This window comes from Nomascus leucogenys, chromosome 2 (genome assembly GCF_006542625.1).
Source record: "Nomascus leucogenys isolate Asia chromosome 2, Asia_NLE_v1, whole genome shotgun sequence".
Classification (NCBI taxonomy): Eukaryota; Metazoa; Chordata; class Mammalia; order Primates; family Hylobatidae; genus Nomascus; species Nomascus leucogenys.
In genome coordinates this window covers 51,856,494-51,871,032 of record NC_044382.1, presented here as the reverse complement: position 1 = coordinate 51,871,032, position 14,539 = coordinate 51,856,494, and the positions used below count along the sequence as shown (strand labels likewise).

General features: G+C 49.1%; 1 protein-coding gene across 3 annotated transcripts in view; it reads left to right on the top strand.

The window, feature by feature from the left end:
* The window catches only part of PRMT7 (protein arginine methyltransferase 7), a 55,791-nt gene that overhangs the window by 24,091 nt on the left and 17,161 nt on the right, over positions 1 to 14,539 (top strand). For all 3 annotated transcript variants that reach the window (XM_030794935.1, XM_030794927.1, XM_030794923.1), the window contains 3 exons: positions 3,072 to 3,184; positions 4,939 to 5,180; positions 5,406 to 5,586. In XM_030794935.1, the coding sequence (XP_030650795.1) occupies positions 3,072 to 3,184; positions 4,939 to 5,180; positions 5,406 to 5,586 (536 nt within the window). The remainder of the gene's footprint in view (positions 1 to 3,071; positions 3,185 to 4,938; positions 5,181 to 5,405; positions 5,587 to 14,539) is intronic.

Genomic DNA, 14,539 nt, shown 5'->3' with positions numbered 1-14,539 from the left:
GTAGCTGGGAGTGCAGGCGCCCGCAACCACGCCCGGCTAATTTTTTTTTGTATTTTTAGTAGAGACGGGGTTTCACCATGTTAGCCAGGATGGTCTTGATCTCCTGACCTTGTGATCCGCCTGCCTTGGCCTCCCAAAGTGCTGGGATTACAGGTGTGAGCCACCGCGCCTGGCCTCTCAGCCCTTTTTAAAAGTGGCATCTGAAGTTGCCTGTTCCCCAGAGCTGGATTACATGCTGAGGCTTGTGGAGAGCCAACCCAGGGAGCAGTGTGTGTTCATCCGTCCATGTCGTTCATTTGGAAAGGGCTTAAGAAGCTCCTGGGGTGGCTACCCGCTTCAGACTCCCCCACCCCGTGCCCTTATGCATTAGCAGTCACACTCAAAATACCAGGCCCTCAAGAAGTACTTGTTAAAATGCACTGGACCATAAAGCTTGATTTTTATTTTTTTTAATCTTTATTATTTTTTGAGACAGTCTCACTGTATCGCCCAAGATAGAGTATGGTGGGGCAATCTTGGCTCACTACAACATCTGCCTCCTGGGTTCAGGCAATTCTCATGCCTCAGCCTCCTGAGTAGCTGGGACTATAGGCGCGTGCTACCACACCCGGCTAATTTTTGTATTTTTAGTAGAGACAAGGTTTCGCCACATTGGCCAGGCTGGTATCGAACTCCTGGCCTCAAGTGATCCACCCACCTTGGCCTCTCAAAGTGCTGGAATTACAGGTGTGAGTCACTGTGCCTGGCTCTTGATTTTTATTTTAATGAAGCAATTTGGACTATAAAGCATTTTAAGTTATATAATTGTTTTAAACATTCAGGAGATAGAATTGGCAGAGTAGGTGATCAGTGGGTTGTAGGGTGACAGAAATCAATAATTTATCTAGTGTGTGTTGACTGTTACAGGGCACTAGACCTTGTTGTGGGCGCTGGGGTACAGTAGTGGACAGGCAGTCAGCGGTCCTGCTGTTCTGGAGCTAGTAAATGATGCCCAGATTCCTGGACTGTGTGACTCATTGATTGAGGCAGAAACCCCGGAGGGAGGAGCAGGCATGTTAGGTGGGGTGGGTAGGTTGAGTTTTGGACAGTGTATTCCGGTTGGAGTTTGACATGACATCAGAGAGGATGGGCAGGGCTGCTCGGGAGGGTGGTCTCTGTGGCAGAAGACAGAAGTTTCTTCTTAAGCTCCTCCACGTGAGACTGTCATGGAGCACAGGTGAGCTTCTTAGGAAGTGTGCTTTTTTTATCTTCTTCATCCCAACCACCACCACATGAGACAGAGCCCATTCACCTGTTTTACTGATGAGGCAACTGATGGTCAAGAACCGAGGGCTTAGGGATAGGAAGCGAGATCCAGGCCAGGCTCCAGCCTCGAGCTCGAGGTTCACGCTGTCTCTGTTGTGCTCTTCTATCAGCTGCTTTCTTTCTTTCTTTGAAATGGAGTCTCACTCTGGCCCAGATTAGAGTGCAGTGGCGCGATCTCGGCCCACTGCAACCTCTGCCTTGCGGGTTCAAGTGATTCTCCTGCCTCAGTCTCTCAAGTAGCTGGGATTACGGGCACCCATCACCATGCCTGGCTAATTTTTGTATTTTTAGTAGAGAGAGGGTTTCACCATGTTGGCCAGGTTGGTTTCAAACTTCTGACCTCAGGTGATCTGCCCATCTTGGCCTCCCAAAATGCTGGGATTACACATGGGAGCCACTGCGCCCGGCCCCTGTCAGCTGCTTTCATGCTTCTCTTCCTTGTGTCATCTGTGAGACTTGTGCTCTGTGCAGGGGAGATGAGTGGGCTTTGTCAGATAATAATTCATGAGGCATTAAAATGTTTACAGTTAATTCTCCCTGATGAATAGCCCCTTCCAAAGTCTATCTTGGCTCTTGGCTCATTAAAAATTATAATTGTAGAAGTAGCAGTACATTAGTGAGGTTTAGAAAACAGTTAACGGAAGAACCCTCCCAAATCCTACTGTCCTCTAAAATCCTACTGTCCTAAAACAACTGTTATTTAAGAGATTGGTGACAAGGCACTTTCATTAAGGGGATTTACCATAGTGATCTGGGGATTCTAAGTCATGGATCTCAATTTTGGCTGCCAGAGCTGAACTCACAGTAGCTGGAAGATCATCAGAGAACCTTGTTGTCTTGCTTTGGCTTTCCCTCCCTCTGCCTGCAACCTAGAAGTATTTGATGTACCAGCATTCAGTTTTTGCTTTTCAAATAATTTTTCTAATTTAGTGGTTAATAGTTTAATTGTTAATTTATATCTGTCTAATTGCTAATAGGGATGAAAAAGTTTCCATATGTTTGATTTCTGTTTTGAATTTTCTGTTTATATTTTTACCTGGTTTCCTTTTGGGCATGTATTTTTTTTGTTTGTTTGAGACAGAGTCTCACTCTGTCGCCCAGGCTGGAGTACAGTGGCACAATCTCGGCTCACTGCAACCTCTGCCTCCCAGGTTCAAGTGATTCTCATGCCTCAGCCTCCTGGGTAGCTGGGGTTACAGGTGTGCGCCATCACACCTGGCTAATTTTTGTATTTTTAGTAGAGATGGGGTTTCGCCATGATGGCTAGGCTGTTCTTGAACTCCTGGCCTCAAGTGATCCTCCTGCCTTGGCCTCCCAAAGTGCTAGGATTACAGGCGTGAGCCACCGCGCCTGGCTAATTTTTGTATTTTTTGTGGAAATGGGGATTTGTCGTGTTTTCCAGGCTGATGTCAAACTCCTGAACTCAAGCAATCCATTGGGTATTTATAGTTTTCTTATCATTTTTTTCCAGGTCTCTCTACCAATGTTAAGCATATGGAATAGCTGTAAGAGCAGTACAGTAAACACTTACGATCCCTTACCCTAGATTTCTCAGTTAGCATTTGTCATACATATGGATTTTTTTTTTTTCTTTCGCTGAACCATTGGCAAGTCAGTCACAGATATCCTGACACTTCTGAATACCTCAGCATGTATATGTGCTTTTAGCGTGATGGCCCCTTAACCACTTATCTTTCCCATATTTGCTGTAAATATTTTTCCTAGCCTGTTGCTTATGTCCAACTCTGTTTTCTTGTGTTTTTCAGAGGGTGACATGCCGTGCCGTGCCAACATCCTGGTCACAGAGTTGTTTGACACAGAGCTGATCGGGGAGGGGGCACTGCCCTCCTATGAGCACGCACACAGGCATCTCGTGGAGGTAGTGGATGGAGGGCTCCCTCAGACGTGTCTGTGGTCTCAGCCAGCTCACATAGCACTCACTCACGCACCGTGTCCCACACAGCCCAAGCCCTCAGCACCTCTGATGCACCTGGGACACCCCTCCATTCCTGGGGGGCTCTGGTTCTCTTCACTTATGACTTTCATGTCCCTTGAATGCCAAATCTTAATAGGTTAGAGTTGAAAAGCAAGAAACTATATTCAAATTCAGTTCAGTTAATATTCTCAGGAAGGCGATGCTTGAGCTGTCAGTCTTGAGAAGTGACCAGGTGTTGGCCTGGCAGATGGAATATTTCTGGTAGAGGAGAGCAGCATGTGCTAGATGTGAGACTGAATCGGCGTGGTGGCTCGGGAGCCTGCTTTGGATTTTGTGCTGTGTGGGCGGCAGGAGAGATGGAGAGATGGGCTTAGCAACTGAGGCTAGAGAGCTGGGCAGGAGCTAGATGGAGCAGGGCTTGGGGGCTATGCCCAGAGGGTAGCTGTCATCTGGAAGGTGGGGTGGCATCACAGGAGGGTTTGAAGCAGAGGATTGACAGCAGATTTATGCAGGCAGACGTGTGGAGGGCAGTTGGGGTATAGGGCTGGAGGTTGCGGGTGGGTTAAAAGGCTGTGGAGTCGTCCAGACGCTATGGTGCAGTGGGCCTCAGCCAAGGCTGTAGACCAGGGGCCTGATAGGTGGTCCTAGGAGTTGGTGGTCCCTTAGGTGTAGAGGTATTGATGCCAGGGTTTGGGTACCTGGATTGGATGGTGGTGCTTCCTGTTGACTGGGAGTGCAGGAGGAGGGGTAGCCTTGGGAAGGTTGGGAAGTGGTGAGGGCGATTCTTCTGGTTTAGACAGTTTGAGCTCTCTAAAGGTCAGCCAAGTAGAGAGGCCCAAGAGGCCCAGAGATGTATGGATTTAGTCAGTGAAGAGGGCGTGGTTGAGGTCAGTCTGGAGAGTGTGGAGGGAGACAGTCCGGACCAGGGAGTCCCCTTGTGAGGCGGGGCAGAGGAAGCACAGCCTGGGGAAGGCAGCGGGAGCGAGTCCAGTTAGAGCGGCATTTCTCTACCAGAGCAAGGTTGGGAGATGCCTCGCAGGGAGGCCAGTTATGCTGCTAACCTTTTACCATGCCCGGAGCAACCCCCACAGCAGAGAATCATTTGGCCCAAGAGGCCAGTGGTGCCCTGGTGGTGAAAGCCACGTGGGTAGCAGCTGTGAGTGCGCTCTTGCTGGATCCCTATTGCCTGGTGCATGGAGGATGTGGATTGGATGCATGAGGTAGGAGGAAAGCTGGACAAGGAGCTGGAACCGCAGCCCTAGGGGCTGAGTGTGCAGCAATGCAGCGGCGCCAGAGGGCTGGGCAGCTGAGGGGGCACCATGGTCCACAGGGCTTTGCCACAAGGAGGCTCTTGTTTTGGTGCTGAGCAGGAGCAGCACTGAAGGGACATTGAGCCCAGAGCCAGGATCACCACCCAGCAGCAGGACTTGAAGCATTTAAGAGTGCCAGGTAGCCAGGAACTTAGCTGACGTAAGTCATTTTAGGCACCGTGTGTATTCTTTTTGAAATGTGGTACCTTTTTTTTCCCTTTTCCAAGGGCATAGGGCTGAAAACAGTTCACTATTCTAATAGTATAAGGTGTTGGGCATTACTAAACCAACCTAATGTTAAGGAATAAACCTCTTTTGATCAATGGGAATTACTGTGGGTCTAAGCACCTGATTTTTGTTTGGTTTTGTTTTTTAACATAAACTTAGGAAAATTGTGAGGCTGTGCCCCACAGAGCCACTGTCTATGCACAGCTAGTGGAGTCCAGGAGGATGTGGTCGTGGAACAAGCTGTTTCCCATCCGCGTGCAGACCAGCCTCGGAGAGCAGGTCATCGTCCCTCCCGTGGACCTGGAGAGCTGCCCTGGCGCACCCTCTGTCTGTGACATTCAGCTGAACCAGGTGTCACCAGCCGACTTTACAGTCCTCAGCGATGTGCTGCCCATGTTCAGGTACCAAGGAGCCACCATAGGTGACGGCACTTTTGAGACATTTGATAGAAGTGGGGTATTAGGAGGTTCTTTTTGAGTGGGAAGGAAATCTAGCTGCTGTCACCTGCCTCGAAGGCAGGAGTCCTTTGCAGCCAAATGTCATTGCCAGTGAGGTCACTGTAAAAGCTTAAAAAATGGAGTGTGTGAGGTTAAACTCTGCTTACATTCTTGAATATTATTCCTCAGCATAGACTTCAGCAAGCAAGTCAGTAGCTCAGCAGCCTGCCATAGCAGGCAGTTTGAACCTCTGACATCTGGCCAAGCTCAGGTGGTTCTCTCTTGGTGGGACATTGAAATGGACCCTGAGGGGAAGATCAAGTGCACCATGGCCCCCTTCTGGGCACACTCAGACGCAGAGGAGATGCAGGTAAGAGGCAGGAGCCGAGCATGTGCCCTGTCAGGAAACTTGTCCACTGCTGTTCATGGGAAAGTAACCAGGAGAATTTAGAGAATTTAGAGACAGGAGGGCTGTGTCAGAATCAAAGACAAATAAAAGTTTTTAAAAAGCAAGCAAAGGCTAGCTGTAGTAAGGTAGCCTTCCCAGGGTGAGCTCATGGTCAGCACCCATGGACACAGTGAGCAACAGAGAAGTTGGCTTTCCTGTCCCACCTCATCATGATGCAGCCACCCTTAGATACCACCCCTCATCCCCTGAGTAATCCCAGGGGGCTCCCATCAGCTTGGAATAGAGAACTACAGCCTCACCTTCTGTGGCCTCAAAATCTCCTTTCTCTACCCCAATAGAAAGTAGGCAGAGGACATGAAAGACAGAAAAGGAAATACAAATGATGGGGATAGTTGCCCACTGTCCCTCATAATAAGAGAAATGCAGTATTAGCTGCTCACAGCACCTGTGCTCCCAGCCTCTCAGGAGACTGAGGCAGGAGGATTGCTTGAACCCAGGAAGTCGAGGCTGCAGTGAGTCGTGATTGCATTACTGCACTTCAGCCTGGGCAATAAGATGAGACCCTGTCTCTCAAAAAAAAAAGAGAGAGAGAGATGCAACTTTAAACTGCAATGAGATATCATTTTCACCTATTAGTGAATAAAGTTTAAACAGTTTGCAAGCACACTGTTGGTGAAGCTCAGGGAAAAAGCAGGAAAGCGAGTCGTCAGAACGTCTTAGGTAGATAGCAATGCTGCTTCCAGACGTGGGGCTGTGGCTGGATTTGCGTCTGTACAGAATAGATGTGTGCAGCCCTGGTTTAGTAGAAAATGGCCAACCTAAAGGCCACTAGCAGGGATCAAGTCCATTATCCTTTCAGTGGGTGAGGTAGCTCTCTGTGCACTGATGTGGGACAAGCTTCAGGGTGGAGAATGGTGCAGAATGGTGTGTTGTGTGGCAGCACTGGTGTTAGTAAAAATAGGAATATATGTGTTTGTGAGTGGATGAGTTGTGTGTGGTGTACCTATAAGGACGTCTTTGGAAGAATTCCCAGAAATTCGTAAAACTGACTGCATCTGGGAATGGGGGCTGGAGGTTAGGGGTGGAAAGGAAACATATTTTTCACTACGCATCCTTGTATACCTTTTGAATTTTCTCCTCATGTGCTTGTGTTATTTACACCCTCATCCACCCTCCCTCACTCTCACACTCAAAGGAAAAGAAAGTGGGAAAGGTGTGTTGGAATTGCCTGATGGGTTCTTCCCACCCACTGTTCAGACAAAACCAATTCGCTGACACTATGGCATTACAATAAAGAGTTTAATTGACACGAAGCCAGCCACACCACGTGGGAGACAGAGTTGTTACTCAAATCAGTCTCCCTGAAAATTCACAGGCTACAGTTTTTTGTTTGTTTTGAGGTGGAGTTTCGTTCTTGTTGCCCAGGCTGGAGTGCAATGGCGCGATCTCAGCTCACTGCCACCTCCACCTCCTGGGTTCAAGCAATTCTCCTGCCTCAGCCCCCCGAGTAGCTGTGATTACAGGCATGCGCCACCACGCCTGGCTAATTTTGTATTTTTAGTAGAGACAGGGTTTCTCCATGTTGGCCAGGCTGGCCTCAGGCGACCTGCCCCACCGGCCTCCCAAAGTGCTGGGATTACAGGCGTGAGCCACTACGCCCGGCCCAGGCTAGGGTTTTTCAAGGATAGTTTGGCAGGCGAGGGAGTCCACTTCTGGGTGGAGTCATCAGACAGAAACGTAAAAACCCGAAAAGACATTTCAAAGGGTCAGTCTTAGTTTCTACAACGGTGGTGTTATCTGCAGGAGGAATCAGGGAAGGTTGCAGATCTTGTGACCTAATAATGGCTTCACCTTAGCAGAATTCAGCCTCCTCTCATCCTCCTAACCTAATGATCTTTGATTCAGTTTAAGTTTAATTTGGGAGAAGGGCGGTTATCATTTAAAGTATTAACCAGCTGGGTGTGGTTGCTCACGCCTATAATCCCAACACTTTGGGAGGCCCAGGTGGGTGGATCATTTGAGGTCAGGAGTTTGAGACCAGCCTGGCCAACATGGAGAAACCCCACTTCTACTAAAAATACAAAAATTAGCCAGATGTGGTGGTGTGTGCCTGTAATTCCAGCTACTGGGGAGGCTGAGGCAGGAGAATTGTTTGAACCCAGGAGGTGGAAGTTGAAGTGAGCTGAGGTCACGCCACTGCACTGAAACCTGGGTGGAAGAGCGAGACTGTCTCAAAAAATAATAAGAATAAAAAATAAACTATTAACCAAATGTCTCCCACAGTTAGCTTGGCCCGGACCCAGGAATGATTAAGGGCAGTTTGGACATTAAAGCAAAATGGGCGTTAGTTAGATGAGATCTCTTTCACTGTCATAATTCTCTCACTGTTTTTTGCAAAGGCAGTTTTGGTTTCAGGGCCAAGAATAGAACCTGTCTCTACCCAGGAGCCCTCAGGCACCATCCTTTGTTCATGGTCCAGCCTGCCTGGCCTTAACCGCTGGCTTTGTTTTGAATGCTCACCTGCTGGTTCTAGGTGTCCACAACATTGTGGAAGGCCTTAGCAGCTTCACCTACCCCATTCCCAGAGTTACTGTTTAGGCCGAACGGTTGTGACTGCTGGGGGATTGCTGTCAATCAGCGTACCCATACCAACAGCAGCATGTGAGACTAAGAAGTATGTGAGCTTCCTAGTCTCCCCTCCACCTTCCAGTTGCCTGGCCCCTGGTGGATGTGTGTCCAGCCAGGGCATGCCAGCTTCCCTCTGCAGCCTGTGTGTATGTCACTCTGAATTCACCCACAGAGTTGAGATTGGCACTGCGCCACATTCTTCCTAAGACTGTGTTGCAGAATTAGCATAAGAATAGCATTAAAATGTTAGTACTTTTGGCTGGTGGCTCACTCCTGTAATCCCAGCACTTTGGGAGGCCAAGGCAGGTGGATCACCTGAGGTCAGGAGTTCAAGACCAGCCTGGCCAACATGGTGAAACCCTGTCTCTACTAAAAATACAAAGAAAATTAGCCGGGCATGGTGGCAGGCGCCTGTAATCCCAGCTACTTGGGAGGCTGAGGCAGGAGAATCGCTTCAACCTGGGAGGTGGAGGTTGTAGTAAGCCGAGACTGCACCATTGCACTCCAGCCTGGGCAACAAGAGTGAAACTCCGTCTCAAAAAAAAAAAAAAAAAAAGTTAGTACTTTTAATTTGCATATCTTCAGAGCACTACTATGTATTTTTTCTCCTTGAATCCTCTTAGTAGACAAACCAGGTAACCACAACCATAGCCAACCCGGACTCAGTAGGCTCCAGGGGTTGGAGCGGGGCCTTGTGTCCAGGAGCAGTAGAGTGGGTCCTGCCCCTGGTCTCTTGACTGTGGGTCTTGTGTTGTTTCTCTACCAGCGTTGACTTTTGGATTGGAAATTTGAAAGTTGCTAATGAATCTCCCTTGTGAATTCATGTAACTGCTTTGATCCTAAGTATATTTAGTCTGTTCCACCTTGGCACAGTGGGTTCTGTCACCAGCTCCTCAACATTAGGACCCAGGAGGTCCCTGTGGTGGGAGTATGGGAAGGACATGATGACAGGGCAGTGCCATGGGAGCCTAGGAGGGGTCGGGGAAGGGTTCTCCTGTCTTCATATATTTGCATAGTGTGGGAATAAATAAAAGGTTTAAAAGAACCTGTGTTATTCCTGTTACTATTTATTTTTCCAGAACATATCTGGTCAGATTTTCATTTTCTAGTTTTTATGTTCAAGTAGGCGTCTTAAGTGTGTGGGGATGTCATTCTCCTGCCTTTTTGTTAAATTCAAGACCAGGCGGGTGGGCACGTTCCTTACCTGTGCTCTTGGAGTCCCACAGGGCCAAGTTTTTCTTAGTTCCTGAAGGTGACAGAATGAGCAGGCAATCGTCTCTTCAGAGTTGAGCCAGGCATCTCCTGTTTTTGTTTGTTAGAGACAGGGTCTTGCTCTATTGCTCAGGTTGGATTGTGGTGGCACTTCTTAGCTCACTGCTGCTGTGAACTCTGGGCACGAGCGATCCTCCCACCTCAGGCTCCTGAGTAGCTGGGACTATAGGCACGTGCCACCATGCCTAGCTAATCTTGTGTTTTTTGTAGAAATGGGGGTCACTGGTGTGTTACCCAGGCTGGTCCCGTACACCTGGCCTCAAGCAATTCGCCAGCCTCGGCCTCCCAAATTGTTGGGATTACAGGTGTGAGCCACCGCGTCCAGCTGGCATCTACTTTTTAGGGCAGTTCTTCCTTCAAAAAGAAGCTTAACAATTATGAGAGAAATAAACCTCATTATATAAAATAAAAATATCACTCATGGTCTTCCCTTTCACTCAAAATAGCTCCCTTTGTTTGGTCTCTCTCCAAACGCGTGGGTGTCGTTGGGGCTCATCTCTGTTCCGGGCCCCGTAGCCTTCAGCAGCAGCGTTTAAGATGTCTGTCCATATTCTACATGAGGGTTTATATCCTGTTCTGAGTACTGGCTGTTTGGGTGGGTTCCAGTTTTTGCTGGTATAAATAATTCTGTGATTTGCATTTTTATGTGAATATAACTCTTTTCTTTTTTTTGTTTTTTGTTTTTTTTTGGATTTTCGTAGGATAGAATCCTGTATGTGGGGTTTGTAGTAAGGACTAGCACAGCTTATTAAAAATTGACTGTGGATCATTGTCAACCATGTTTCACAATTTAGAATATTCAGTTATTTAAATACTTCAATTTAATTCGAAGAATAAGCCAAAACCTTTTTGTATTTTCCCGCCTTTTTATTTTGAAAAATTATATATCCACAGAATATGTGAAAATGAACACTGATAGTCCCTTTATTAATTTAAATTTACCAGTTGTTAACGTTTGCCATACCTGAAAGGGGCCGGGTGGAGACCAAACTACACCGGTCACGGTCAAGAGATCTTTATTGGAGGTATCGAGCGGCACCATGCAAGGAGAAGGAAGAGAAGAGAGAGGGCTGCTGGTGTGCTGGGTTTTATATCCCTTAGGCCTACGTGGATTGGGCTAGGGGCAGGCCCAAGGGAGGGCGGGAGATGCTTCTTTCTGATTGGCCCTACTTTGGCGGGTTCAGACAGTGCCCGGTCAAGGAGGGGAGAAGAACCCAGAACCAGCCCCATCTTAAGGTATGGCGCCATTTTAAGGTACCCCATGTTACCTAACATTCCTCCCTTTTTGTTTTCTTAAATGGAGGAAAATGGGCGTCGTGGTTCATCTGGCTGCTTCCTGCTGAGTGGGGGCGCTGTGGGGAGGGGGCACAGGGAGAACTGTCAGGGTTGTTCGTGGGGTAATGTTCCTTGTAGGTATAGATCCTCCAGTGCCGTGAGCCAGTTGAGGGGCAGGGATGGGTTGGCGATGAGCCAGCTGTCGGCTCAGAGATCGTTGAGCAATTTGTGGAATCGGTTGGCGGTTGTCATGACTGGCTTGGGTTAGCAGGTTGTGAGCCCGTCTGTGGAATCTGTCCCGTCCTCGCTGGTGGCTAAAAGTTGGTAGTTTCTGAGGAGAAGCTGGTTAAATGTTTGGTTAGATATGGAAGAGAAACTTAATGAGGAAACAATCGGAAGTAGGGAGAACCTGTTGGGAGTCAGTTTTTAGGGTACGGGTGATGGTTATAGTTTGTGCTGGATAAGACCAGGCATTGCTTGGGTATATTCCCCCTGTGGCTGCCTGGCCCCAGATTGCGTTGGCTGGGTCGGTGATGTGAATTGCTCGAGATGAGGCATTGTTTTGGTGACATAATATATGAATGGGGTCTGTCTGTTTTTTTGGTGATTTAATTCATAACACAGCTGGTCCAGGGACACCCATAGTTTTGGGGCCATTCAGTTTTACAGGCGCTGCGGGATTGTTGGTGTGGAAAGCAAATGGCAAAGTGGAACATGTGGAAATAAGGGTCCTAACCGCTATTTATTATGGTGAGTTTAGGGAGGGAAAGGTTTACTGAGGATGCGTCGACGGAGCATCGGGTGTAACTGATGACATTGGTGTGTGACCTCCGGTTAGCGTTGTAGGTTTCTTTGAGGGTGAACAGGTAGTAGGGTTGTGAAGTGGGCCTGTTGGCGGAGGAGGGTCCGTAGAAGAAGATGTAAGAGGCGGAGAGCCAGAAGAGCAGGCTCAGAGCAGGCATGAGGGCGGCAGCTTACGCCTTAGGAATAGTAGGAAGGGAGGGCGTTTTATTTTTTTATTTATTTATTTTTGAGACGGAGTCTCGCTCTGTCACCCAGGCTGGAGTGCAGTGGCGCAATCTCGGCTCACTGCAAGCTCCGCCTCCTGGGTTCACGCCATTCTCCTGCCTCAGCCTCTCCGAGTGGCTGGGACTACAGGCGCCCGCCACCACGCCCGGCTAATTTTTTTTTGTATTTTTATTAGAGACGGGGTTTCACTGTGGTCTCAATCTCCTGACCTCGTGATCCATCCGCCTCGGCCTCCCAAAGTGCTGGGATTACAAGCGTGAGCCACCGCGCGCGGCCCTGGAGGGCGTTTTAGAAATGCGAACTTTGAGAGGGTTGTGGGGTACAGGCGTGCCTGGCTTTAGAGGGGTTTGTGGGTTTGTGTTTAAGGAGAGACAGGCAGAAGGGTGGCGGGATTGAGGGGTGCACATGTTTGGAAAGTTACAGCGGAATCGTGCAGGAAGGAAACTAGGAGAGACAGTACGCGGAGACTTTTGTAGGTCAGGAGTTCCTTGAGGTGATGGGGGGAGGTAATGACAACAGCTCCCCTAAACGTTAATTTCTTTGACTCTTGAAGTAGTAGGTAGGCTGCAGCCAGGGCCCGAAGGCAGGGGGCCCACCCTCTCACGGTGGGGTCTAGTTGGCCGGCAGGGATGCAGAGCCTCCCATGGTGAGAGAGGAAGGGGTATATGTATACGGCGGCTGGCTGAACAGGGCGTCCCCTATTAGCCGATGGCCGTGTTGCGAGTCAGAACCTTTGAGCTGGTCGTCACTGAAACGAAAGAACTGATGGGCCTCTGTAAGGCCGAGGGCCATGGGTTACCTGGTACCAGGATTTTTTGAGCGAGAGAAGGGAGGAAACCCAGGCCGGACGAGTGAGGAGGGAAAGGAGAAAACTCAGTTCCCTGCGGGCCGAGTTCGCTCTCAGAATTGTTTGGATAGGTATGCAACTGCCGCAAAGGTGGGTCCGTGCATCTGACCTAGGACTCCAAGAGCCAAGCCATTGTGCTCATGTACATATAGAATGAAAGGTTGTTGTAAGTCTGGAAGATGTAGGGCTGGGGCTTTGAGTAGTGCCTGTTGGAGTGACAGGAAGGGCTGCTTGACTGGCCTCTACAGGCTCGGATGGGGTACCTCGGGAGAGATCATATAGGGCCTTTGCTAATAAAGAGTAGTTGGGGATCCAAGTTCTAAAGTAGCCTGCTAGTCCTAAGAAGGAGAGAATCTCTTGTTTGGTTTTTGGGATGGGAAGACTTCTAATGAAGCACTTTTGGTCTAGGGTGGTGGCCTTTGAGTCATGGGCAAGGAGGACTCCTAGATAGGTGACTTGAGTGAGGGAGAGCTGGACCTTTTGGGGGGATACTCGGTAGCCTTGGTCAGCAAGGAAGTTGAGAAGAGAGGTGGTGTCAGTTTGTGAGACAGTTAGAGAGGGAATGCATAGGAGGAGGTCATTAACGTATTGTAGGAGGGTGGACTGGGGAAAGTGTAATTTTTGTAGGTGTGAAGCTAGGGTTTGGCCAAAAATGTGAGGGCTATCTCTGAACCCTTGGGGAAGAATGGTCCATGTCAGTTGTTGTGACTGTTTGGTGTCTGGGTCAGTCCAGGTGAAAGCAAAGAGATCTTGTGATTGGGGGGAGAGAGGAATGGTGAAGAAAGCATCCTTGAGATAGGAATTGAGGACAAGAGAGTATAGGGGTTGGGGACTAGGGGGTGAATGGGTTTAACGGCTTCATTAATGAGTCTGAGGTCCTGAACAAGGCAGAATGTGCCATTGGATTTTTTTACTGCAAGAATGGGGGTGTTGAATGGTGAGTGGGTTGGTCTAAGGAACCCCTTCCTGAGGAGATCGGAGATAACTGGTTGTAATCCTCCCAGACTAGAGGTGGGGAGAGGATACTGGGGTTGGCTGGGAAAGTGATGTGGATTTTTGAGGGAGATTTGTATGGGGGTGCATAGTGCTAACGAAGGGGTGGTAGTATCCCAAACTACAGGATTGACGCCTGTTGGGAGCGAAGGCGGAGGAGGAGCAGGAGCCTGGTATATGGAATCAGCAACTAGGGCAATGAGTGAGGTGGATTTTGGGGGGGATGGCTGGATTAAAGGTGATAGAGGTTTTGAATTTTGAGAGGATGTCTCTTCTTAACAAAGGGAGAGTGGGCATTGTGGCATGACTAGGAATTGATGGGAAAAGATGTGGCCAGAGAAAGTGCAGGAGAGGGGAGGAGTGGCTCTTGGACGTATGGTTTGGCCTCTGACCCCGACTATGGGAGATCCAAAGAGGGAAGTGGCGCCCCAAAATTCCCTTAAAACCGAGAAAGTAGCTCTGGTGTCTAGGAGAAAGGTGATGGGACATCCATCCACTGTTAAAGAGACCCTGGGCTCCTGTGTGGTGATGATTTGTGTCAGGAAGGAAGTCCCAAGGCCCCGTCAGTCTTGAATGGCCAATCCTAGAAGATTGGGAGTTGGGATGGTGGCCGGCCCGGCCCCGCTTTGGGAGCCGGGGCAGTCTACGCCCCAGTGGCCAGATTGGTGGCATTTAGGACATGGCCGGTTGAGGGGCCTGGGATTTGGGCACTCTCGGACCCAGTTCCCTTCCTTTCTGCATTTGAAACAGGGCCCTGGGGGCTGACGTTGGGATGGATGGGCAGACGACAACTTATGGCCGTGTGATCGAGGGGAGGCTTGAAGGGCTTGTGCCAGTAACTGGTACTTCTGCCTCTTTGCCTTCTCATCT